Raw genomic sequence first — 27,983 nt, forward strand, 5'->3', positions numbered from 1 at the left:
CAGCCGCGACATGGCGGGCGGGCCCCTCGGCCCGGCGGCCGCCCGACCTCCCCAACATGGCGGCCGCCCCTGGCGCCGGCGGCGGCCGGGCTGAGGCGCCGGCCCGGCCGCCCTCCCGCTCCGCCTCCCGGGCGGCGGCGCTCCCGCCCCGCCCCGCCGTGCCCGTGTGCGCGGGGAGCAGCGCTCCGCTCCGCGGGGCGCCATGGGGCGGGCGGGCCGCCGGCTGCCCGCGCTGGCAGCGCTCTTCTACGGGGCGCTGGCGGCCCTGGTGCTGCTGGGCGTGCGGGACGTGATGTTCCTCTACGAGGAGAACCGGTGCAGCATGACCTACATGTACGAGTACCCCGAGTACCTGGTGAGTGCGGCGGGGTGTAACAGGTGGCACCTGCGGCTCCCGGGGCGCTGCCGCCGGAGCCCGGAGCGTGGGGCGCGGCTCCCCCGGGCAGGCAGCGCAGCCCCGGGCTGAGAGCTCGGGGCTCGGCGCCGCGCTGGGGCGCAGGGCGGTGACTGGGCACGGGCACCGGCGTGAGCGGCGCCGGGCGGGCAGGGCGCTGCTGTGCCCGCGTCGTGCGGCCGTGCCCCTCGGGGCGAGGGCGGCGGAGGAGCCGCCCACCTGTAACCGGCGGGGTCCGGGGCTGCCAGCGGGCGAAACCCGCCCGCGGTCGGAGCTGCCGGAGCCTGGAGTTCGTGCGGCTCGGCGAAAGGCGGGAGCTACGCGGGTGCTGGCCGAGGAAGGGGCTGGGCCGGCTCCTGTGCCGGCACTGCCGGTGCCCAGGAGGCCGAGCCCTGCATTTCATGGCCCTTCTCATGACTTCGTGGTGTGCAGTAGCCAATGTCTCAAAACGCAGCACTGAGCTTTCATTATCAGTGTATTTCTCGAGGTGGTGAGCAGTGGTGCAAAGTCTTCTCGGTGAGCGCTTTGGAGGTGGCGTGTCCCGGAACATACATGGGAAAGCTTGTAAATCCCTCTGAGGTGCCTCTTGTTTTGCTTACTGCCTTTTAGAAGTCTCTCTGAAAACCTGGGATCAGTTTGAGACAGGGGACTGCTCCTGGAACTGATGTTTTCCACACACTATTCTGGCTTAGTAGTGGAAGGATGTAAATGTGTGTTTTTAAGTTCACTGGTAATGCTGCAGCACGCAGTTGTTAGAAAACTCTCTTTTTGATAGTAGTAAATACAACAGTATTTTCTCTTTTATTAAAAGCATAATTGGTTAAGTTCTGAACATTTAATTTTTCATTATCTGAGATGTAATTCATGTTGGAAAAAAATAATAATTATTCTCAATAACACAGTTCAGAGGTAGGTTGCAAGCTGGCTTGCACAGTAAAGAAGATGAAAAGCAAAACTTCAGTGTTTAAATTCGTAATGAAGCAGAAAGTTAATTTTTGGATCTATTAACCTTTATTTGCTAACCTTGATACAGCCATCTCAGCCTACAAAAGAGGAACTTGGTATGGCTACAGGGATTGTTTTGTCAGTGCCGTAGAACAAATTCATTTAAGCAGTTTTAAGTATTTAAATACTATGCAGCAAGTTTTCAGATCTCCTGGCAGCCAGAACCTATTTCAGCTTCAGTCTGAAGCCAGCGTGCAGAAAGTTACTGGCAAAATCCATGTGATGTTACTGGCGGGTGCCTGAAATGTTGTCTGCCACCACATCTTTTGTATTTACTCATTATGGCTTAAACTCCAGGCATCTTTAGGCAGGATGCAAGGCTTAAAGCTGCACAGGAGATGCAGGGGATACAGTCACAGCTGACTGCTTTGCCCTGTGGAATTTCTATTTCCTGTGTAATCACTTTCACTGTGCAGGAAACAGTACTTTGGGCTGGTGGGCAAATTGTGAATTCGTTTGGGTTTGCTAAGGTATTGTACTTTACAAGCAGCTCTTCATTGTTGGAGGTGTCTGTTGTGTGTGTAGCGCTGCCTTCCGTAGGGAATCCCAGGGTGGGAGTTTCGGGTGGGATGTACCTGTCCTTACTTACGGATTGGTATCACGTTACAGAACAGCTGCTTGAGCAGTTAAACAAGAAGTTTAATTTCTTTTATGCCTTTCAGTGTGGGTTAGCTCATAGTCAGCCTAGTAATTGATCATCTTTTTTTTGCACGAGTTTTAGAATTGCAGTGCTTGAATTTAACCTGCCCTTGTCCTGTTCAGCTGTACTTGGCAAGAGTCAGAAGTTGGTAATGAGGACTTGTTCACATCAACCTAATTTCTTACGGAACCAGGGTGAAAAACAAAGCCTGCATTGACATTTTAAAAAGTTGCTGTAGCTTGCTACAACTGATTACATAAGCAGTGTCTTGGGAATTCACAGTTTAAACTCACTGTCATGGAACATGAGTGTCTCTTTTCCTTTGAATTATACATTGCCATTTTATTATAATATTTAAATACTGATTTACCCAAAATGAGCACCCCAACCCCCCAGTATTTTCACAGTACAATTCTCATGGGTTGTGTGGGTTTTTGTATTTGACATTGCCCCAAGGAAGAGCAGCATGTTTATTTTATGTTCTATAAAAGTTTTTGAGAAGACAAGGAACCAGGAAGTTTCTGTGGATGAACAGTTGATTTGATCTGCCATATAAGCACATCTTGATGGCACTCTTAGTTTAGTAATTGGAACTCCTGAAGGTTTTTACACATTACTTTGAAAGCCTTTGCAAGAGAAGCAGCAGAGAGGAATGAGACTGGGACACTGAGGTCAGTGAAGCTGGAAAGGCAAGATGATGAAGAAAGGGAAAAAAACAAAGGATGAAGATATAAGCCTTGAATGAAGCTTAAATTTTCTTGTTCTCGGTGCAAGAATTTAACTCACACTCTCACACTGTGTTAGTGAATCAAGATAATTAAAATACTGTAGATAATACACACACATAGATACATCTCCTAGAATAGAGGTTTTATATATATATATATTTTTACAAAAAAAAATCATTAGAATAGTTTGCAAATAACCAGTATACCAAAAAATTTGGAGGCCAAGGGGGAAAAAATATAGTCATTAGTTGAGGAGAGATAGACAAGAACAGGGGAAGGGAAGGAGTGTGGGGGCACAGAATTAAAGCTAAATCACCTTTATGGTAGATGCAAATGAGACAAAACAATACATTATTTGAATTAAAGATGCTTCTATTTCAGGGAAGCAATTAAGAGAGACTTTACAGGAGATTTGTGGTGCAAAACAGATTAGTCTTGACCTTGTTCTGTAAAATTGTTTCCTTAAAATATAAATTAAACCTTAACACATGTATCTTTGTATTATCTTATTTTTCTCTCAATTGTTATATAATTCTAACAATTAATCAAATACTGGAATGAGTGTATTGGCATTCATAAAAAATCTAAAAATCTGTATCTTAGAAACTCAGAATTATAAACCGACCAACCTATATGCAGGTGTTAAACCAAGGTAGTAGTAAACAAGAACACATTTAATTAAGACAGTGCCTTATGACTCTTAAGAGATTGACTTACTGGTGTAAGATTAATCCTCACCTAGCCCTTGGGATCAGAGATTTTGTTCTTTTAGGGATCCTAATCCTGTGACTCAGATGTGTGCTAGGTTAGGGCTTTACTTGTCAGGTGACAGCTGACATGTACATTAGACCTGGAGCTGTTCAGCACCAGGTGCTTTGTCAGACCACAAGCCCAGCTCTGAAAAGGAAACAGAAAAAGCCTCAGAGAAGCACGGGTTTGTTTTTTCTGCTGAGCTGTATTGAGGTGGTAGCTGCTGTTTTTTGAGCTCCCACTGCAGGTGACATCTCTGTAAAATTCAGCAAAGAGAATTCCCACGAGATCTGTAGTTTCCCCGAGGCAGCAGGTGTTACCTGACAGTCTCCCACACCCACTGCTCTCTAGGTTTAGCTCTTGTATCCTTGTGCTGAGATCCATGGCATTGGGAAGGGTTCCAGAACCATTCCAGTGCATCAGGAATTGTTAGCATCACTCTTGTGCCCCAGTTTCTGGTCTCAGCTTCTCCTCTCCTGGGAGAATTGGTGGGGTTTTGACATGCCTTTTTTTCCTTTTCCCTGCCCTATAAGGCTGGATTTACTTTGCAAAGATGTGCAGCTTTGATAGATAAATAACTGCATTCATTTGCAGCTTGTTTCAAAGCTACTTGAAGGTAATCACTGTTTAGAGTAAGTAACTGCAGCCATTCATTATGCCCAGTAATACTTACTTAAACAGTTTGTTTGATATGCTGTTTTTAATTAGTCCTTTTTTAAAGCCAAACCGAGTTTTTCATTCTGTATTCTTTAGACTGTAATTTACAGCCACATATGCCAGATCATTTAAATGGCTAGATAACCACTGTATTTTCCTCTTTGTAACTCTATAAACAAGGGTTTTGTTTTCTTTTTAATTTTTGCAATAGAAAATAAAATTACCTAAGAAAACAGCCAGACGATACCCAGCATATGAGCTGTATCTCTATGGGGAAGGGAACTATGCTGAAGAAAACAAAAATCTCCTATTGACAGGAATTCCAGTTCTCTTTCTGCCTGGGAATGCTGGCAGTTACAAACAAGGTGAGTATTTAGCTGAGTTATAGCTTTGTTACAAAAAAGCTCTCAGATTTGTGCATTTGGTAGCTTTCTGTTTGAAATAATACCAGACAGAGTCACAATGCTTGATCATGTTAGTCTGTTTAATTCCAAACAGTCAGGATGCATGATTTTTGTTTGAAATTGGTTGAATGGTTAAGCTGTAATATCTTTTGAAAGCAAGGAACAGTACAGTTTATGCTGTCCTCTAGCAGCACTCCACCCTTGCTGTACATTTGATTGCAAACATCTAGTTGGTTTTGATTTGAACAGTGTTTAGTGCAGTGAATGCCAAAGAAAACACGACCTGAATTTGATTAGGAGAAACTGAACCATCTGTTACCTGTGATGTAAAGGAATTACATGCTATAGAAATCAGCATCATCTAAGCTTGCCCTCTAGTTTTAAAGCATTTTAATGCTTTAAATGCTTAATGCTTAAAATGCTTTTAATGTTTTAAAGCATCTTCATTTTTTTGAATACCAGAGCTAATGGTACATCAAGTTTTGTGCTTCAATATTTACTTTGGTACCTGCTATTCCTTCCCATCTGAGTTTGTCAGACTGTTATTTTTGTTCCCTAAAATGTGCTTTGAAACAGTAAATAACCCACTCATGATGTTAGAAAATGGATCTGTGTGGGGAAAACCAGCATAGTCTGAGCCCTGATTTCTTACTGTGATAATTTTTCCTTATATTAACACTAAACTTGATTATTAAATTACCTGATTTCAGAGAACCTTTAGAGAGCTGGGGTTTTTTGAGAATGTACTTGCTTAGCTTATAACAGTGTATTTTACCAATTAGTATTTTCAGAAAACCCATACAGACTTCCAGGCACAATAGCATCCAAAGAAGATTATAAACATAATGATTATGAGAGGTACCATATGGACTTTTGTGATTGTGCATGAAATACTGCAAATCTGTGAATTAATGCTGTCTCTAAACACATGGCAGTACATCACTGTGCAGGAAATAGAATATACTCTCAGGGCATTTTAGAAATCAAAAGGAAATATATGAAGAGAAAGCTAGGTGAGTAGAAGTACTGCATGCTATAGGAACAATAAATATTTTAGTCATGTTCCTTTTGGAGTGGATTTAGGAAGACTGCCAGTACATCATCTGTGCATTTTGCAAAACTTCTGTTAAAATGAATTCATATTGATTCTTACTTTGTTCAGAATTTATTGTGAGGTAACACAGTTTTATTCTGATGCCTAGATGAGCAGAGAAGGTGTTGCTATTGTAATTTTTATAGTTGTTTAAAATATATTCATATTTGATAAGCAATGAAGATAGGTGCTGCTGCTGCCTTTGTTATCTTCATAGAACCGTTTAGGTTGGAAAGGAGCTCTGACATCATGGAATGCAAGCATTAACCCAGCACTGCCAAGCTCACCACTAAGCCATGTCCCTGAGTGCCACATGTACAGAGGTTTTTAATGCCTCCAGGGATGGCAACTCCACCACTACCTTGGGCAGCAAGTTCCAATGTCTGACCACCCTTTTGAGGAAGAAACATTTCCTAAGATCCAATATAAATGTGCCCTGGTGCAACTTAAGGCCATTTCCTCTTGTCCTCTGAGTTGAAAGAAGAGGCTCACTCACAGCCCACTTTCAGGAGTTTTTGATGTGTTACAGGCACTTTTGAAATATTAATTCATCATCTTTCATGAGCACTAAAATGAAATTTGTAAAATGTACGAAATTCAGACTTTGCATAAACTATGATCTGAGAAGGAGGGTTCTGCTGTTCTCTTAACCTGTACCCTAAGAGAATCTTAAAAGAATCTTGCTCCTGTGTGGATTTGGGCAGACCTTTATGACCATCATTTGTTATTTTATATATTGTTGTATTTTTGGGATTTTCTCTTTTATTTTCTACTTCTGCTACCATGCCTTTTTATTTGCAGCTGTTATTATTCCCATCCTGCATTGTCTCCATGGAAACTTGGGGACAATTCTGCACACAAAAGGCTGTATTGAGTAGTAGCCAGGGTCAGACAGGGAAGACAGGTCAGAAGCAAGACCTTGTAAAGTGAACATTTTCTCACTTGAGGTTTTAGATGGACAAGTGTCCTTTAGGGTTTGGTTTTGCAATCTCCCATACCTATCTTAGTGGTATTTGGGAGTGTTGTCATAGAGTTGCTGGCCTTCAAAGGAGTTTCAAGAAAGCCTAGCAGTAAGGCTGCCTCTACAGTTGGAATCAAGAATGCCTTCTCATTTGTACCAAGCAGTTGCAAATGAGATGAGAAAAGCAGCCTTAAGGTGGAGGAACATGATCCTTGTATAGATTTGTTCCTGACATAAAATATCTCTGTTGTCAGCACTAAGCTGAAAAAAAAATGGTTTGGTTTAGAATGTCTTTTATAAATTACTTGAGGTGAACAATGGATTTAGTGTATTTCTTTCTTAATTGATTACGTATTAATTTGTTTTTCTGCTAAAGTGATGCTGAGCAGTGACTGTTGGACTGTTCCAATTGATGTGGTTTCTTTTTCTAGTACGTTCTCTTGGCTCCATTGCACTTAGAAAAGCAGAAGATGTTGACTTCAAGTATCATTTTAATTTCTTCAGTGTCAACTTTAATGAGGAGTTGGTTGCATTGTATGGTGGTAGTCTGCAACAACAGACCAAGTTTGTCCATGAGTGCATAAAAGTAATTCTTAAGTTGTACAAGGTAAGTAGTGACACATGCTGAGTAATTCACTTCCATTTGGGAATGGAATTCTGGGCTGCCTTCCCTGCTGCAAAACTGAAGAGTGATGAGTAGGGGAGGGCGACTTTCTAATGTGTCTAGATATTGGAAGGTGATAATAATGCAGTAGAGAAGTACTTTTCTTTAACGGATTTTTAGTACTTACATCAATCCCAGAGCTTTAAGGAGGTTCTGTGTTGTGTTTCTAAATAAATACTTCTATGCACAATTGATGTCTTTTTCTAGTAGAGATGTAAACACCTGTAGCTTACTAAAATATTCATATATGTTCATTGCCTTACATCAAGTTTTCTCTGGGAAAGTTCTTTGATGTCTTCTGTTCCTAAAAGTTTCAGAAATTAAAATCAGCTTAAGTTTACTAAGCTTACAAAGGCTACACAGTATTTCCTTTTGAGCTGGATACTTCATATAAGTACGTTTTCATGAGATAGCAACTAAATTTTAATTCAGTTTGTAAGCTTGTTAAGTTGATACTAATTCATGTTGTCCTTGAAAGACCATAAGTTAATTTGGGGGAGCTAGGGGGAGGAAATCTACAGGTGATAAGAATAGTTCAATGTCAAATCTGTTTCTGATGTGTCTGGTTGCTCTTTGCTGAAGGATCGAGAATTTGCACCGAGCAGTGTAGCAATAGTTGGGCATTCCATGGGTGGTCTTGTTGCAAGAGCATTGCTCACTCTGAAGAATTTTAAGCCTGAACTTATAAACCTGCTCATTACACAAGCCACACCTCACGTTGCACCTGTAATGCCTTTAGACAAATACCTTACTGGTGAGTATTGCATTTGTCTAATCACATGGTATTTCTTTATTGATCCTCTCAAGCTTTAGTGGGGAAGATTCTTGCAAATCAACAGCAAAATGTGCTGCTTTATTTACTGTAATCAATCTGTTCTTTGTTACTCAAGTAGTTGAAGGTCCCAGGATACTCAGAGAAACTCAAGTGTCATATAGAATGGATTATGTGGACTTGAGTTTCTGTGTGAGGCCTGGAGCTCTCAATAATTTGTAATTTAATAAGTTGCAGGGCATGTTACTAAATTTGTAAGCTTTCCAGTGAATGACATATTTTCTTTCTTTTCTTTCTCCTCTTTTGAAACTTGACCTCTGTAATGACTTTTCTCTTTATCGAATGAGATAGTATTAGTTCTGTAAAAGGTGCTAAATTTAATGTTTTTCATACCCAGAGGTTGTAGAGGGGAGTGTGCAAATATAGATTATGTATTTATGTAATTATGTATTTTAAATATGTACAAAAAAGATCGTATTTTCCCCTCACCTAAATAAGTGTGGCATAAAAATAAAGTATATCCTTACACATGTACTATACACTTCCTGAAAAGCTAGATTTGATTAAACTATACTGATTAAATATGTGATAATTGTGCTTTTACGTGTAGATACTGAGGGAATTGGTGAAGGGAAGGGAACAGACATTAATTTTCATTGTTCTCTGTGACACCCAAGAGGAATGGATTATCTTTAGCTACTGAATTTGATTATTTGTGCTTGTATTAATTCTCCATCCTACAATTGATTTCAGTGCAATGCTTCTTCCTTACTGACTGTTTCTGGTCTTCAAGTAAATCTGTGTTTGTCTTTCAAATAAACCTATGGATTGCTACTCTAACAATGTATGTGCTCAGCTGATACAGAAAATGTATCTGTCTTTCCTAACTGCTACCTCTTTGGGTTAAAACAATAATTTTTCTCTCTTACATGAATTAAAAGTGATAATCAGAACTCAAATGTCTCCCATGGGTCTTACAGAAACTTTTAGTTAATGTTTATATAGCTTTTTTTTGGTATATCAAATAGGGTTATGAGAAAATGGTGATTGATTTTAATATATTTTATAGATTTTTATACAGCTGTAAACAATCATTGGATTCTAAAGGCCCAAGATTTAAGAAATTTAACCACCCTTTCTGTGGCGGGAGGATTCAGAGATTACCAAGTTCGTTCAGGACTGGCTTTTCTACCAAGATTGAGTCAACATGACAGTGCCTTATCTGTTGTGGTAAAAAAGCAAACTGTTTTTCTGGTTTTGCATGGAACTGTGTTAGATAGTTACTAATGTAATGCATGTATTAGTGTCTATATGGGCAGCATAGTGTAAATCAGTATGAAAATACTGCATGTTCAAATACTAGATGGATACTGTATGGTTATAAAATCAAAAATAGTTGATGTAATGAGCCTCCATTGGAGGAGTATGTGTGGCACTGACTGGAATCATCTATTGCTTGGTACTGTTTCTTCTTACCACCTGCTTGCACTTCTTCAGTTCCAGAACTCAGGTTTTATTTCCCCATGTTTTTGCAAGAGGTGTGTATATGCAGAAAGGTGAATTTGTAGTATAGAAGTAGAGTGTTCTATTATAAAAGAGAGCTCTGGCATAGCACCTTCTTTTTGTATTTGTTGTTTTCCGTAGAATTTAGGAATAGAAAGGATGTAGAGGATCATTAAGAACAATTTTCTGCTTTTTGGGGCATCTATCCTTTCAAAATTAATCAAGGGTCATCAGAAAGCATTTAGGTTTGTTGTTCCATCCCTTCTCCATCAATTTGTTTCCTACATGGACAATGGAGAAGCTGGAAAACACTCAGAAGGAGGTGGCAAATTTGTAATTTCCAACTTCCATTTACTGAGGAAGCCAGTTTTTTAATGCCTTTTTTCTGACATCTGCTTAAAATGTTGTATGAAATATCTGTCATTCCCTTGGTGTTTACCTCCCTGTGTGTTGTACAGAAAGCTGTCTATAAATAGGCTCAGCTCAGATCCTGCTAGGCTAAGAGGATTAACTCTGCATTCCCTTTGTCCTAGTAACCCTTCTCTGCATCTGCTCTACTTTCATTTCTCTTGAGTGTTGGTGACCAGAATTTTGCATGAGTTTTCATGGGTAGTGGTACCAGTTCTTTCTGGTTTTTGTTTGGTTTGTTTTGCAGGTTGTTTTGTGGTTGTTATTGTTCAATTTGTTTTTTTCTTCCCAATGATGCATTAATAGTTCATAGTTTATTTTATTCATGTTGAGCAATAGGTTGATGAGCTCCATTTGTGGGAGATTTTTTTGATAGTGTTAAGCCCTAAAATGTAGTACATGAAATCCATTTAAAGCAAGTAATGGCTTCAGACTGACCAGGTCTTTCTTTGTGGTGTTCTGATGTTTCTTTATGTTGAGGATGCCCTTGGTTTCTCAACAGCAGCTTTCATTGGCATGCTGCTATTCTCATGTCCTAGGATCAGTTATTAAAATAGCAAGATTAGTCATAGAAGCAGTCTTTGAAAAAATTTTTGGTAAGTTTTCCTCCTCTCTATTTTCTGCCCTTTCACTGTTAGTGTCTGTTATTTAGCATAGATAGTTTGGTAATTTTGTTTTGTAATTTCCATCTTGCACGTGCTTCAGCGCTTGCAAGATGGGTGACTGAAGAAGTCATTCTGTTGTACCTTAAGCCCTGAAACTCTTAAGATAAAGGTTGTTCTTTAATAATTATGCAAATATGTTTAAATAAGGAGGGGAAGGTTTTCCATATAATTTTAGAATGTTGAGTACTAACAAAAACTTAACCATTTTCTTCACCTGAACAGAGCTCAGCTGTGCCTAGAGCTTGGGCCTCAACTGACCACCTCTCCATAGTGTGGTAAGACAATGGAACATTGTCTGTGCATAGCTCTCTTCTCCACTGTTATCACTTTCTACCATCATTTAACTTCACTTTAATATTATGGTGAAGTCTGTTCTGATCACTTTTATCAACCTGGATCTTTCATTCCTAGATTTAATTTTACTTATTCTGTCTTCTAGGTGCAAAGAATTGATCCTGGCTACCATTAGAGCTCTTTTTGATCTCATAGATGAAAATACAAGGCAGGTCTGTATAAAGTGGTCTCTGTATATTTACCCATCAACCTTTTTTCTTCCATCCCAGAATGTTTAATCAGGAGAGATATTTTACAGAAAGCTCTTTCTTAATTATTCTAAATCACACTGAGAAAGTAGTTTTCATTTTGTTCCAGTCACTGAAAAATCCCTTTGTGTTGTTTGGCCAAAGAGTCAAAAATAAGAAGATGTTAGCTCAGTTTTCATTATTGACTGCTTGATGCTTTATAGCTGAGCTGTGGGCTGAACACTTCTTCCACAAAGCAGCAGGTTCAGTTGACCTTGCACCAGATAAACAAATTTTGTTAGATTTGTAGCTGTGAATTTGACCTCTCAATAAGAGCAGAGCCCACGACACAGAAGAGGAAGGATTTCAGGTGTTCCTTCTGAGGCTGTTTGGGACAGACACCTCATTTTTCATGTGTACTTACTTTAATGTGTGCTTTAGAGAGATAAAAAGAGCAGTACAGTTGTTCTACAGCACTGACTGTGCTAGAGGGTAAAACTTCTCAGAAATCAGTTGTAGTGGCCACAGTTTTGGAAAGTGGAATAGATAAAAATTATTCCTGGAAGGCCTATTTGGAAAAAGCAAAACCAAACTGATCAAGCAAACAAAAATCCCAACCCCAAACAAAAGTGAATCCCAGTGTAGCTATACAGCTGGATATGAGAACTCGGATTAGCCTAAATGTGAGAATTTTTCTTAAGCTGTGCCCTAAGTGTCATTTCAGGAAGAATGCATGTGTGTTAATGGAATGGTTTCCGGGTGTTATGAGTACGTGAGGATGTAAAACTCCTGAAAGTTTTGGCCGTGCTTTATAATGTGTAGATTTTCTGTATTGCAGTGATTGACTATTGATGGCATTTCAGAGCATTGAATTTAGAACAGAAAGGGCTCAATGTCTTCTAACAATCTCTCCTGCCTTCCCTCCACAAAACTGTATTGCTAGCTGTGATAATGAGATGATCTTAAATCACACACTTTGGTAAAAAATTGATAATGTGCTCTTGTTTTAGATAACTGAAGACCCAAAGAAGAGAATGTCTGTACTGAATCACCACTTTGTGAGACACCCTGCAAAGATGTTTGAGGAAAATCCTGAAGCTTTTACACACCTCACAGGTGTGCAGCAGTTGTCTTTTGAATAGGATTCAGTGATACTGCTTTGTTAATTGTTAATCTTGTCACTAACAAAGTTTCAGAATACACTTTGTCCTCCTTCAGACAAACTAAAATACAGGTTATAGACCTAACCAATCTGCTTTTATTTGGTTTTGGTATTAAATTGGTTAACAAGGGTAGGTGCAAAATCTGTCACTTCTATATAGCTTGGATTCTGAGGATTCATATTTACACCAGGTTGTCCAGTAGAAAATCTCAGAAAATGGGAATTGCTGGATGTCAGAAGGGCAGCCTTACCTTCAGTGGTTGCAAGAGGGATTGGATGGGTATTGCAGAGCCATTGTGGTACTTTATGATCTGAATACTCAGATCTGCTCCATCAATCACTTCCTTTTTCCCCATGACATGGCAGGGTGAAATGAACTATTCACTAAGGGTTTCCTTGTAAAGTTCCTTCCTAAGGATGCAGAGTTAAAAGTGAGAGATTTTGACTGCCTAGAGTCTTAAGGACTAAACACAACTTTTGTAGGGCAAAGCTTTATTTTGCTGAACTGGGCTGAACTGTTTTATACAAACCATTTTATTTCAGGAATGTTCTCAGTGTGTAAGACATTGTAGTGTAGTTTGTACTTTGGTGTCCAGTTTTGGGCAGCCTCTTTACGTGAACGTATTTATGCATTGGCATATCCTGAAATTAGTGTGGAGCAAAAGACCACCAAAATAGGCAGTTCCTGGGGCATAGGAAATGGGGGAAAGAGGCTGAGAGAACTGAGGATTTTCACCCTGAAGAAAATGCTGAGGGGGATCATGTTTCACCACCTAATGAAGAATTGGAGAGAAGATGAAGTTAGATTTTTATCAGAGGTTTACAATAGCACAATTGGCAGTAGAAATCGTGTTATAACAAAAGACATTCTAATTAGGTATTAGGAAGAAATATTTCACCAGGTAGGTGGTCAAACACTAGAACAGGTGCCCAGAGAGGTTGTGAAATTGATTTTTTGGGAGGGTTACCTTTTTTTTGGGTCAGTTTTTAGCAATAAGAAAAATTGGTTTAAATTGGGTTTCATGCTTTTGTCTTCCTATTCATGGTGACCTCTTGACATTTAGCTGAATTTTTATAATTAACTTGTTACTCACCTTAAATGGAAGAAAGATACAACCTCTTTGCATGACAGTTGGGATTATTTGTACTCCAATCTCTTCACTATTGTCTTACTCTTTTTCCTTAGCCATATCTTTAAACTGCTCCTGTTTTTTTGTGTTTTATTCACTTTGCTGATGTTCTTCTGCACAAGTTTCTGTATTAGCTTTCTAAAATGTTGACAGGAACAAAGATTTGGGCTGTTCCTAATGTTGCCTCATCATTAATCACTCACCCTATAAGTACACAAATATAAGTATGTTTATTTGTTTTTGTTACCTTTATTTTGTTTCAAGATCCATGGGGTTTTTATTTTATCATTAGTATTTGGTAACAGAATCCTAGGCCTTTATTGTTTCCTGTGTAACTGATGATAACTGTTGCATGTAATTGTAAGCAGTACCAATCCTCAGTGTTGATTAAAGCACATAAGGTTTGCATCCATATATGGATAGGAGATAAGACCTGGTGATCAGTAAAATACAAGACTTTGGATTGTAAGGATAATTGTTCCTGCAGTGCAGCATACTGAAATACTTATTTTTAGGAGCTTTCAAGTGGATTACAGTCAAAGGCTCAAAATGGACTTACTCAGTTTACAATGTAAGTAATCTATTTCTCCCCAGTGTGTGTTTTATGTTTTTGTTTTGGTTTTGGGTTTTTTTACTAATCAGTTGGTTTTGGGTTTGTTTTTTTTTTTTTTAGGATTCTGATGGAAAATATTTCTCATTTCCTCTTGCAAGCCACAGAATATCATACAGTCATGTTTACTGTGAAAATAGTATGTTGGTGAGAAAATACTTCCTTAATGTCTGGAGTTCTCTTATAAAGATGTGTCTTTTTAATTTCCATTTGCTGCAGTTTTAAGATAATTAATGAGCAGCTGTTGAAATTGCTGCCATCCATTTACAATTACAGCCTAATGCATGTCAGAGGTACTACCTGTTTTAGCATGTCTCACTTGGTATTCAAGATCTGAAACCTTCAATGCCACCTGAACCTCAGATGTTTCCTTTCCAACTCTTCTGGTTAGCTCTATATTACTGTGTCCTTTAATTTAGTGCAGTTCTGTATTGATGGTTTGGAAGAAAGAAGTTGTTTTTAGTGTGCTCTGCTTATGCCATACTTCTAATTTGGGAAAGCTGTTTATAGGTTTGCTTTTCCATAATAAAATTTAAGTGAACCTGAAAGGCTGCAGAGATCTTTCACTAAGCAGAGAAAGTGAATGGAAGACAGATGAAGAGGAAACACCATAATGTGCAGCATTTCTTGTATTTTTTAGCTTGAGACACATACATTCAGCCAAATTTTTTTTTCAGTGTTTTATACAAGAATGAATTTAATCTCTTGGCAAACTGAAGATTGATAAATGCACTTTTCAGAATCACGTCTTTTACATTAGTGGCAAGAAAATTGAGATGCTTTCCTGTTTCATCCTGCCTGTCCCTGATGCCACTCCTCCCCTTGGCAAAGATGCCATTCATACCACCATTGTGAACAGCAGTTGTCTGTGCTTGGTGCTTTTGTAATTGTCTTTCTCAGTGGCACCTTCAGTGTTTATATGTATGTTGTGATCTTAGCTGTGCTTTGATAGGATAACTTTGGCCCTTGTTATAGTGTCTGAAACATGGGCCTAGTACAGCTTGAGGGGAGGAGCGGGGTACAGAATAAATATCTTAGAGCTACATCATGGTGCTATTGCTTCAGAACACTTAAGTTCTCAAGGAACAGAGCAGTAGAACATTAAATATCTAAAATATTCCTCTTCTGCTTAACACAGTACCTTGAGATGTTTCTTTTAGCTAGAAGAGCTTAAACATGATACATAAGATGGATATTTTTGAAAGAGAAATTAGGAAAGCTTGTTTGCTTAACCTTGTATTTATCCATACAAAGTGTGACAAACTGACATTATTTAAAATGGTTTCTAGAAATCCCCACCATCCACTCTAAAGCTCCACCTTTCTGTCTTTGCAATTATAATTACAAGATTATGGTATCAGTCCTTTAATTATCATCAGTTTTTACCCTTGCATTGTTTGAAGTAATCAGTATTTTTAATATATTTATAAATGCAATCACACATAGGTAATGTAGTATTTTATGGTATTGACTTTACAGGACACAAGTAGTTGGATTTATGGCTGCATGAACACTAATTCATCAATGTGGTGAGCATGAACAGTTCCTGTTCTTTATTCAAATGGGTTTTGTGAGACTGTGTTTGAATTTAAAGCCTCTAAATTATCCTTGGTAGGAAGGGATTGGAAGTAAAATTGTTATTGTAAATAATTAATGCTTTCTATATCACCAGGAAAACAGGAAAGAATAGCTTTTCTTAAAATAGGTGATATTCTTCTTCAGGGAGCTGTATTTTGGACCTTCATAGCAAGAGCTGGAGAGGAACCTTTCACAAGGGCATGAGGTGGCACAACAAGGGATAGTGGCTTCAAAATGACAGGGCAGGTTTAGGCTGGATGTTAGGGAGAAGTTCACTGTGAGGGTGGTGAGGCATCAGAGCAGCTCCCCCACAGAGGCTGTGGATGATCCATCCCTGGAAGTGTTCCAGGCCAGGGTAGATGGGCTCCTGAGTAACCTGGTCTAGTAGAGGGTCCCTGCCCTGTCCACAGCAGAGCTGTTGGAATCTAGGTGGTTTTTAGTGTTCTTTTCAACCCAAACCACTCTGTTATTCTGTTTCTTTAAAATCCTGTGACAAAAGACATTAAATGTCACACAGAGCCTTCAAAAGAGTGGATTAAAGAATCTCTATCTTCAACTTTGCTGCTGTCATATGAAAAGTATTTAGACGGACGCTTGGTTTAGTGCTTATTTGTTATGACAGTCATTACACAATAGATTTAAAACATTGTCTTAGTTTGAATTTGTAAAATAAACTCTAAGTAAATTTAATCAACCCTTCAAATTAGGGAAAACTTCCAGGCAAAATTGAACTAGCAGAGTTTTTATCGTTCTGGGTTCACTGAGGTGTACAGCCAGAGTCTTGACTCCAGCCAAATGTCACAATTACTTTTTCCTGATCCAAGAAGTCAGCTGTTACTCCTTTGTAGGACCTTTGATTAGCATGAAGTGCACGTTACTAGTGCAGGACTGCTACTTAAACCTCATCTAACAATAGTGTGTTGGCTGTGGACTGTCCTGAGGTCATGAATACTATTTAGAGAAACAGCAGTATTCTGGTAGTCAAAAAAAATCAAAACCTGAAGTGACCAAATGGATGTGTTGCAGTTCAGTGTGTGAATGCATTTTAGAACCGCTGCAAACTCTTTAACAGCTAATAATTGTATTTATTTATATGATCCCTTTTAGATATTTTCATAGGAAAAGTTGTGGTTTTGATATTTAACTGATGCCAATAAAACTACATGATAATTCAATGCTAGTGCAGTTTTAGCTCATGAAAAGTTTCTATTTTGTGTCTGAGCTGCCTGGCTAATATGTGCTGCAGGTTTTCTGTATGAGAGAGCTGGAGCTTTGCTTAGCTTGGTTTTGCATAAATAAGATTTGCACTATCTGAATTTACTGCAGTTTGATAAATTACTGTGGTAGCAGTGCACCCAAATCTCTTCTCAATTTAAAATGTTAATTCAGAGAGAGAAAGAGAAGCTGGTATATTAATCCTAATAATCCACCGCTGTAACGCTGGGCCTGCATAATGAGCTTGTTCATCCTTTAATGTGCATGAATTTTTACAGCCTGGAAGCTGCTGATTTATCTTGGAGAGCTGAGTTACTTCCAACCACCAAGGTAAGTGTGTACCTAACTTGTAGGAGGGAGAGGTGCTTCAGGGGGTGGTTGCAAGTCATAGAGGAAGGAATTCTGTTTGGAGAATTGAACAGATTGTATTTCACAGGAAGAGGGTACAAGAGGTAGACAGCTAGGAACTGGCAAGGGGCAAGCTAAGGGGTATGTTCACTAATGACTTTGCTACTTCTTTCTTTTTCTTTTTAAGGTTGTAATGCTGAAACTTCTGGACTATCCTTCTTTGTCCCACGTTGTCATTCAGGTACCACCTGCAGTTGGCAATAAGGTAAAAAAATACGACATTCAGAAATTACTTACTTAGTGTATTCATAACTTTCAGGTTATGTGACAAGAGGAAAAGGAAGTATATTAAATATGTGCTAAGTTACTCTGAGAAGCCATAGACCCACAGTATACGTGGTTTGAAAGTAGCTTCTGTAAGCTTAGAAACACTTTTATAAAATACCAAACAATAAGGCATGAACAGCACTTGAAATATGTACAAAGCCACAGTTCTCAAATCGGTTCTGAGAGTTCTTGTTGGAGATTCTAATGGTAATCTTCCTTGTTCTTCTTAATACTCTGATTGATTTCCTGAATGTTCATACCTTTGAACAGTCATTTCTTTTACCAAGGTCAGCAGAGAATACAGATAATTGAAGGCACCACACCTGGATTCTGGGAGGCATAGGTCAGATATCTCTGCAAGCTCTTAAACCACAAATGATGTAGGAGACTGAGTTGTGCAGAGTTTAACAGTTTGAATCTCACAAATGAGATTGATATCTTCGCATCAAGGGTTCTCAGGATCCCAGTAAGAGGGATATTTGAAGGCTTAGTGTGCTACCCATCTGGATCAGGCAGGCCTTTCCAGTTAGTCCTGGAAATGGCAGAATACTGGATTGGAATTTCCAATCTAATCAGATCTGACATTGCTTTCTGTGACACAGCTACAGTCTCTGTGGTATATTAATCTATGATCCAAGAAGCTATTCACAGCACAAGTTAGTGTGGTGTTCTTCTCTGAGTGCATCTTCAGATAGTTGTGACAGAGGCATCTTGAAGTGAAATTAATAATGCACAATTTTCAGGGTAAGCAAAGATAGAGGAGAGATCACTTGAGAACTGTAATTTGGCAAGTCAAAGGCTTTCTAGTCTTGTGCTTGGGTTTAGATCTGTTTTTAATATCCTCAATTGCAGTATACTTTGGGCTGTGAATTCTTCAAAGAGGATTCCAGAGCAGTCCAGCTTCCTGTAACACATCTTTTTTCATTTGGTAAGTATAACATACTGCTTTTGGAAAAATGGAAAACTAATATAACTAACCTTTGGATAATAAATTTGCCTAAAAATGTCAGGTTAGGATGTTTTGAGGGATTGTTTTTCACTGAAGTTAACACTGCTTTTGTTAGTAACCAAGAAATAAGAAACATGGGGGTTTAGACTAGCAGATATGAAAGTATGTAATTCTCCTGGAAAATAAATAATCTGAAAATATAGTGCATTCTCACATAATTTTATATAATAAGTGAAAATACTACATCCTTTACAGGGTTTTCTTCAAGCAAAATTCTATTAAATTCAAGTGGATTACTTTACAATGTACAGCTCCAGCACTTCAACCAAGTAAGAATGCTACTTAAGTTTTTAAGGTAATGTAACCTTAAAAGAAAGAGGGAGAAAAGTTGAGTGAATTCTATTATTTTTGTGTTCTAGATATATCAAGCTTTCAAAATTTATATAGACAGTCACTGCCAGTCACTCAAAGGTAAATAGAAGTCTTCTAAAATAGAAATTTATAAAACAAATTGTTGAAAATGTGTAGAAACTAAAATCTTCTCATGCAATGGAGTTTAGGCATGTTGTTATAATCTGTTCAAATATGTCTGCTAATATCTCTCACTTCACACTTTAAGAAGGACGGATCAACAAAAATGAGGAATTAGTCCTTTAATGTTTGCTTTTCTTATTTCCCAGCAAACGGAAGTTGAATTTGCATCAGGATTCTGCCTTATATTGAAAGTGTTTCTTGAGAAAAGCACATTTGGCTAGGATATTTATTTGCTGATAAAGGGACTCAAATTTGAATGTTGAGCTACATAAGCTTAAACAGGATGGGTTGCTAAAGGACCCTATTTCAAACAAAAAGAAAGTGATTAATTCTATTAGACTGAGGTTTTGTTTCATACTGAAAAGCAGAACTCTTCTCATAACTGTTCTTCCTTTAAACATTTATGTCTCATTGTCTTGTCCTGTAACAACCTGAGTTTAAACATTTTTCTGCTAACTGCTCTGATCTGCATTGCAAGCCCAGAGATTCTCTGTAGTGATCTGTGTGGCACCTTTGTTTTACTGGCCATGTAATTTTTAGAGACAGTTGCCACATCTGGTTCTTAGTTAAGTTTTATTTTTTAATGCTGTTCCATTTCAGAAAGAAAACCAAGTGTTTACAGACTTCATATCCCCTGGTCATATGAAGACTCAATAACTGTAGCGAAGTAAGGACTTTAACAATTAATAACTTTTTGATACGTTTTTTTAAGAATATTTGCATCCTGTTGTGGTAAATATTTCTGATGTGAGACAGTTTCTCCAGTCTTAAGTGTTTGGCCTCTGCATCTTTTACTCATTTAGCTTTCTGCCCTTGTTGACAAAGTTGTTTTGCCTTTTTCTAGAATAAGAATACCTACTTATGGTTTGCTTAATGGTTCTCACTAGTTTTCCTGTAAAAGAAGTCAGATATGCTGCTCTGAAATTCTCAAGATAGTCATTGACCTTCCCATAAGTGGATAGCTGTGGCTGCTCTGGATGCTGGCTTTGTCCTGGAAGCCAGGGTTTGGATTATACAGCAGCCCTATGTTTGCTTCAGCAGCATAGTCCTGACAGAATCAAATGATACAGATTGAAATATATTTGTCACTTATGAAGTTGAACAACCTGACTGTATTTCAGATGGTTGGAAAACTGTATTTCTAGTTTATTTTAGAAGTCTGAAGGATACCTCACAATTTCCAGCCCCCTGTGTTTTCCAGCAGCATAAGACTTGCAGGAAACTGAATTGTATTCTGGAGGATATGTTCTTTCCAGCCCTGGCACTCAGTATATTTGTATGCTCTATGAGGCAGTGTGTTCACTGAACTTGTCTGCTTTTTATAGTGCCATATCCCAGGATAGTTCAGAGGAGAGGGAATTGAGGATGTTATGTAGTTCTTTGTGACAGGATAAACAAGTTCCTTACACCATTTTGTCACAGCTTGAGGAGAAACTTGGTGTGGTAGATCTGCTTTATGTGCATTTGTGAAGACTGAGACACGTTTGGTTTTTCTGCTTGGTTATAAGGACAGCAGTGACCATGTAAGTTGCTGTTTCAGAGTTCCATCTCTTGTTGAGATTTCTGCCAAACTGCACATTGCTCAGCCTCACAGTGACAGCAGCCTTCCAGAGTTAAACATTTACTCTTCCCCAGACTGTCAGTATGAAGTGAGTAAAACAGTTTTATTTTATGGCTAGTTTGCATTGCTGGATAATTTTTTGCATAATTCAGTCTTTTAAACCATAGCTAATTAATGTAAATAAATACTAAGCAGATCTAAAGGTGGGCTGTTTGGCCTTTGTGTGTTAAAAGTGTTTTGCAACAGGTGGGTTAGTACTGAAAGTTGGACTCTAAAACTTTAAAGCATTTGCTTTTAATTGTCAATAGCAAGGTGTTATACATTTTAGTTGTGAGATTGCTGTATTCTAGAACTTAAGTTTGCTTCTTAAAAATTAAAGTATTTTTTACTTATGCTTATCAATGTATGAAACAATATTTTTTTTTCCAAGGTAATTCTGAAGACATCACTTCTACAAGTTCTTGGGCAAGTAAGAAAACCTAATACTAAACTGTTTTTTATCTCAGTAGCATCTATAGAAATTTTTACGTCCTCCCTTCCTTACTGTGGTACATCAGGTTCCTTCTTAATGCCAACGGGAGCACTATTCAATGATTATTTTGCAACTTTTTCCCTTGCCAAAGATCTCTCCTGGATGGATGTCAGGCCCCAGTGCTCAGAGGAGCAGAAAAGCTCTCTAGCTCTAAAGAGCTGCTGTAAATGTGGAGTATGTGGCTTTGTGGTGAGCTCAATATCTGTAGGTCACTTTAACTTTCTTGCCTGATGAGTCAGTGGTGTTAAAACTTTAAAATACATTTGGCATCAATTAAGTTGAGGGGAAAAGTCTAAGTAGGTCCATATGCTCCTTTTCAAGAAATCTTCTTTGGTTATCAATGAAGAATACATTTCGACATGGGGATCAGTAAAAATAGACTGGCCATCTGCAGTTCTCTGGATCTAAAGAGTAATTAATTTGCAAGCACCTAAGTGTAGTGCTGGAGTAAAACTGGCAAGATTCTCTATGTGAATGTATACATTTAGAGCAAGGATTTTTCATTTTGTTGTTATTTTACGAGAATTTATAGTCTCTTGGTATATTAATCATGATTTGGGAGAGTGGAAGCCAATTAATACATGCATGTAATTGCTTCCAAAAGTTCTTTGCCTAAAAGCATATATAACTATATTCAGATTTTGCTTGGAAAGTGGCTTTTAAATTGTTATAAACTTACTTTACTGAAATGTGATAGTTGATTTTTTTCATACTTCTCTTGACAGGAAAAAACCCCATTTGTTTCTAATTTGATAATTTATCCAAACCTGTTTCATTAGCTGCTTATGAGATATTCTAGTCTTTTTCATCTATAATATTCTAGTCTTTTCTATCTATAACATTAATCGCTATTGGAGGTTATTAAATATGCATTAAAATGAGAAACTGGATGATTCAAGAAAGATTTTCTAATCTCATTATCATTCTGGCTTCATGATAATATTTGTGTATGTGTTTGGAAATTACATTTTTTATAGATAGAAGTGAAGTTATCCCTTTATCCTTGTCTTTCAGATAGTAAGGTTCCATGCTGGTGCTTTTCCAGTCTATATTGTTTCTAGTATTCTTCTTACTTATGGAGGACAACTGAGCACATTAAGATCAACAGGTAGCTTTTTAAAAATCTGTATGTTTTTCTCTGTCACAAGTGTTTTTAGAGAAATTGCTTCTTAAGTTTACTGATGAAAGACTAGCTAGATGTGAATTTTTCAAGCTAAATATCATTCAACTTATGGAAATACTTGGATCTGTATTCTTCTTTTTTATTTTTTCTTAGCTGGTAGTTCTTCAAGGTTGTGTTGTAGGAAAATCTTTAATATTTTAAATTGCAGTCCCTTCTCTGTGAAATATCAGCGTTGCACAGTAGTTTAGAATTACCAGAAATCTACTTAAAAGTGCATGTAAAAGTTTAAAATACATTGTTAACATGCAGAAAATGTGCAGGAAGATGAGATTTGCATTGCAGCTTTGTTATGCTGTCATGTCTGCAGATAAAATGCATTGTTGTTAAAATTCAGGGGGTGTTTGTAACAAACTCCACAATGTCTCTAGGAGCTTATGTGCCATATTGCCTTAATGTGGGTGACCCAGTGGAGAAGGGCCTTGGTGGTAAAGTATGCAGCCTTGCAGGACTTAGACAGGACATGGTTATCTTGTTTTCAAGTCAGCTCATCGTTATCTGAATTTATATTTTGTTGTGGATGATGTTTGTTGAAGTTCATTACAGTAACTACAGATACTCTCTGTTCTTGATCCTAGGCCAGTGTTCAGACTTCTCCCTTGAACTAGTTAGGGCAGCAAAGCCCTACAAAGTAGAACCTCTTATAAGCATTGTTGTGTTTCTGCAGGGGTGAGTTTGCATCATTTATTTGTCTAAAGCAGCTTCCAAAGCAGAAGTTACAGTAAAACTGTTGCTGGGGAGGAATATTATTTTATTTGTAGTCACTATAAACACCTGTGTGTTATTTTGCTTGGAAGACTGTAATAGAAGGAATAGATGATAGATATCTAACTGTAAGAGCAATTGGAAATGATAAATAATACTGCTTTCATGTTTTTGGCAGGTTTAACTGGTTTAGAGAGATATGGGAATCACTGTCACTACCAGAGGTGGATGCTGCTGTACTGAGTAGTCAGGATGCATGGTTCCCCCTTGTGTCCCTGATTCTATTTCTTTTTGGGACAGGCATTGCCTACTGGAGTGGAGTATTTTTCTCTACATCTCTGAGACTCTTCTCTTCATTATGGTTAACTCTGATTAGGTAAAACAACATGATTCTGTATAATTATGCTCTTCTAGATGACTCTGACCCAGACAATTTGGGTTTTTTTGGTTGTTTGCTTCTGTGTGAATGCTTGGGCAAGATTGAATTCTTGGCAGATTGAATTTACAATTGATTTTAGACATCTGTGTTTGAAAGCAAGCAGAAATTGATGTCTGGGAAGAAGTACAACAGGAGTTTTGTTTCTGTTTTTTTTTTTTTTTTTTTTTGTAGGCCTACTGAACTTCAGAAAGATAAGTTGATTACACCCAGCAGACTCTGTGGGATGGTATCTCTTGCTTTGGTTAGCTGGACCACTTGTGGTGCATTTGCTGTACTCATTATTTATCTTCAATACTTGTTCAAGGTACTGAAAGGCTAAACATTTTGTATTTGTAACTGAATTGAAAATTTTAGGTGCTTTGAATTAACCCCAAGTTAAAAGTAAAAATCCAAATCACCCTTTTTCATACATAAAAGAAAGTTATTATTCTCATGCTTGAAATGGATATTTTTAATTTATCAGTGTCATAATCTTGTAGAATTTTTCTTCTTCTTTTGTTAATACTTCTCACAAAGAAATGTGTGGTCTCCCACATGCCCACTACAACAATGCAGATAATTGAAAATTATAACTAGGCAATATTATAAAAACAAAGACTGATCATTCCCGTGAAGAGTAAGGACTCCTCAATTTCTTCTACTGTACTACAGCTTTTGTATGAAGAATCCTTACTTAAACAAACAACTGCTTGTCTTACAGGTTATAAAACTGCATGTAACTCTAAGAGCAGAGCAAAACATGCACAACAGGGTGAGTCCGTTTCCTGCTTCTGTTCCAAACTGTGGCCAAAAATTGTCTGGCAAACTTCTACCTTGATACTCCTAGGTTGTGTTGCAGTGACTGGGTAGCTGTAGTTCACTTGCTGCCTGTGTGGTGTGAAAGAGCAGCCAGGCCATGAGCAGCCTGCTCCATCACACATGGCTGCTGTTCAGAGTTTCTGTAATGTGAACTTGTCATCTAAGAAGGGAACTCTTAGACAAATGCTGTTAATCTGTGTGTACTCAATTTTGGTATTATGCATGGCTTATCTTAAAAAAGAAATCTAGGTAATAATCTATACTGCAGGTAAAATTGCCTTTTCTAGAGAGGCAGCATGTGCAGTTCAAGGGTTTTTTAGTCCAGAGATGACAAATAGAATGTATTAGATGAATATGGACTGAGACTGCAGCAGTGTGAACTTTATTTTCTGGGTTACTTGAAAGAATAGAATAAAATATGTAAGCAGGTGTGGATAACAGCATATGATAACTACCTGCTTTTTTTTTTATAAGCATAGAACAAAGTCTGACACAAAAAGTTGATGAAAGTTTTCTTTGGGTTTCTTTGAGTGGATATTTTGTGTGTTTAGTTGAAATCCTCTCCTTTCATCATTGTATAATATTTTGTTTCATTTGTGGGGTTTTTTTCTGTAACTGGAAGTTAGTATCTGCCAACTCATTCATTAATCTTTCCTATTTATTCCTATAGGTAATATTTTATTCCCAGTTGCATTACTTCCTATATCTTTCCTGTGAATGGTCATCTGTGATTTTTCACTCCCATGCTTTATTACTCCTTTTATTTTGTTCTTCCCCCTTCCAGGAACTCCTTTTCATTTCACTGGTGTCAGGGCACCTACAGTCTCCATTCTTTTCTTCCATAGATATAAAAACTATTAGTGTATGAGAAATTTCTGGTTAAATTTAGATACTTTAAAATTGTACTTTGCTTTGGTGGCTTTTTGAGGCATAAATTGCAGATTTTCTTCCTAAATCACAGCTGGCGTGATACTGTTAGGATATTTATCCCCTCCTCTTTCCCCAGCATGGGTTCTTACAAGCCTGTGCACGTTTTTGTGACTTCTGTCTTTCATTTCCAGGATTCAGGCCACTCAAAAGAAACTTCACAGAACTCCAGTACACACACATTCAAAGCCCAGTGTTCAGTGGACAGCATTCCAGAAGCAACACAGTCTCCTTCCAACAGCAAAACACTTGCTGAAGCTGTTAACAGTCTTAAGATGCACATTACAGTCCTTAATTTATTCACATGGATTGTGCTGCTCAACTTGCCATCTTTAATTTATTGGTTAAAAAATCTCAGGTAAATTCTTAAGTTGACACTAAGGTGGAAGAAAGTTACGGGAACCTTTGACTATAATAAAAGTTATAAATGTTTGATTCTTTACATTATTAGTTACTTTACAGTTTTAAAGTTACTTATTATTGTTTTCTCTATCCTGTCTGGTTTTTATTGTGTAAATAGATGTTAAGTGAATTGGTGATATGTTGAAGAAAGTAATGTTTCAGAAGGGGTTTAAAATCAGGCAAGGATGCCATATAGATTTCATGTATATTTTTTGTCATCAGCACATGGATATTATTTGGCAGCCTAGTTTAGAAGTGATGTGCTTTTTAAACCATTTCTTTGCAGGTACAGTGTTAGACTTGATCCTGATCCCTGTAGATCCACAGCTATTATCCTTGTGTGCATCTTAGAAATTCTAATGAATTCAAGTACTTGTGAAGTGAAATCAAGGTACTGTAGCCCAATCTCTAGTTTTGCTTTCCTGCTTCTTTGTGAATTACCATTTTTGTGATAAAACTTAATTTATGCTGCAATTGTTCAGCCTCTATAGGGATTCATATGGTTAAGTCTAAAAGATGAGCTAAAATGTGTGCAAAGTTCCTCTATTTCAGTTCAGAGGAAAAAATCCCCTGTATTTGCCACATGGAAATAAATTAGGTATATGCTGTCTAAGCAATTGGCTGCATAACAATTTATTGAAATGTGCCTTTTTAACTCATGATTCATTGAATCCTTTCAAGCACAGAATTCAAATACATTGAGCAATTATTGTCAGACAAGTACAAGGAAAAGGGAATTCTACAGGATTATAGTTATGTTCTTGTAGCTTCCTTTATGGGAGTAGAAATATAATGTGTTTTCTACTGGATTAAGAAGTTCTGAGAACTTGGTTTTGCTGACAGAATATTTCTTGTTGAGATATGAAACTAGTCAGTGCCTCATGAATGACAACAATAATGAATGTCATTTATCCTCTTGATCAGTACCTGTTATCTCAAGGGATCTAAGCCATTCAGTCTTCCTATGTTACAGAGAACAAATTTCTAAATTAATATTTGTAATGACATTAACATTTTCGAATAATTTTTCTTCCTTATGCATCAATTTTTATGGCATATTAGACCTAGTTGTTCAGTTTTAAAGATTAACAAAGCCTTGAAATATAGATTACTTTGCAAAGGAAAACAAAATATGGCATTTGCATGCTTTCTGCATATGTGGCCACAAAATGATAATTTTTCTTCTTTCTATTCTTACAGTAAACTCTTGAAGATTGCAGTCAAAATTCCACTCCCTTTGTCTGTTGCAATGCTGGCCTTTGGACGAATGCATCTATACAGAGTCCCACACTTTGTAACCTTTTCTCTTCTTCTACATGTGCTGTGCTGTTTTGTGTAATGTTCATTCTATATAGGACAATGCACCCTAGAAACTTAACACTGGAGATGGGAAAAATTGCAACACAGAAATGCCTAAATTAATATGATCAGTAGTTTACATTATGTGGGAAAGAGGACAGAACTGTGAATACTTTACAGAAAATTCATGGTTTTATTCATGTTGCTTAGAAAACTTTTCCTGGTGTTTATTTCATGTCTCTGAAAATGGAGTGATTTGGAGTGATTTAACTGTGTATAAGCACATGACTCATACCGGTGCAACATCTCAATACTCTGCCTTGTAGACACTTTGGTATTCCACTGTACTGCTTTGTGAAAACAGACATTTTTTACTCACTGTGCCATGCAGTGTCTGTGTTCTGAACTTGCATCTCTTGCAGGTCTGAAGTATGCTGGTTAAAACTCAATGCATTTCAAGCACACTGTGACTATCACAAAAACCACACAGCCAAGTATACTTTGAATTATTTTATGTTAAATTCAAAAGCTGCCACATTTGTGTCCAGACAAACTAGAATGTACTGCTTATATAGAACTGTTATTTCTATCAAATCATTTGTTCAATCAGTGTGAGTTGAACATTTGTGAGATTAGTCTTACACATTTTACTTTTTGTGAGAGTGAGAAGACAACAGTATTCTATGTAGCTTTCTATTCAGGAAGGATACCAGCAGATTCATAAACAATTTGCTGTAATGTTGTTTTAAAACATTGTCAGTTTTATCTGGAATTTTGAAATTAATCCTTGGACTTTGTCCATATGTAGAAGCTACCAAACTTTGAGATATGGTGTGAGTTAACAGTGCAGCTGCTGCACTCTTTCTAAGTAGACAAGGCAGGCTTTTTTCCTATTGTAAACAGAGACTCAACCATCTCCTAATAAATGCCAATACATAAATGAATATGGAATAGTTACAACCCTGCAAACTCCTGTCCTGCCATACAGTGCTACCTTCTGCATGTGGGCAAACTCAGTAATAGTGGGAATTACTGACCGTAATTATTAGCTCTGTATAAATTTTATCTTAGTGCCTAGATGCTACAGTGACTGCCATTTATAATAAAGCCTACAATAGCTAT

At 37.8% G+C, this 27,983-nt stretch overlaps 1 protein-coding gene across 2 annotated transcripts; it reads left to right on the forward strand.

Annotated features, from left to right (window-relative positions):
- Positions 1 to 163: 163 nt before the first annotated feature.
- On the forward strand, positions 164 to 27,982 carry PGAP1 (post-GPI attachment to proteins inositol deacylase 1). Of its 2 annotated transcripts, none has more exons than XM_021555354.3 (27): positions 164 to 355; positions 4,386 to 4,539; positions 7,064 to 7,239; positions 7,879 to 8,050; positions 9,138 to 9,298; positions 10,867 to 10,919; positions 11,084 to 11,150; positions 12,176 to 12,281; positions 13,973 to 14,028; positions 14,131 to 14,214; positions 15,547 to 15,596; positions 17,139 to 17,190; positions 17,396 to 17,473; positions 18,388 to 18,463; positions 18,740 to 18,813; positions 18,904 to 18,955; positions 19,619 to 19,685; positions 20,532 to 20,667; positions 21,010 to 21,048; positions 22,126 to 22,219; positions 22,870 to 22,960; positions 23,175 to 23,372; positions 23,607 to 23,739; positions 24,136 to 24,186; positions 25,295 to 25,518; positions 25,849 to 25,953; positions 26,763 to 27,982. In XM_021555354.3, exons 1-27 carry the CDS (start codon positions 203 to 205, stop codon positions 26,899 to 26,901), a joined length of 2,841 nt encoding a protein of 946 aa, XP_021411029.2. In that variant the 5' UTR covers positions 164 to 202; the 3' UTR covers positions 26,902 to 27,982. The 2 variants fall into 2 exon arrangements, with proteins under 2 accessions (XP_021411029.2, XP_021411030.2); XM_021555355.3 differs by having other exon boundaries at positions 20,559 to 20,667.
- The last annotated feature ends 1 nt before the right edge of the window (position 27,983 follows it).

Source organism: Lonchura striata, chromosome 8 (assembly GCF_046129695.1).
Source record: "Lonchura striata isolate bLonStr1 chromosome 8, bLonStr1.mat, whole genome shotgun sequence".
NCBI lineage: Eukaryota > Metazoa > Chordata > Aves > Passeriformes > Estrildidae > Lonchura > Lonchura striata.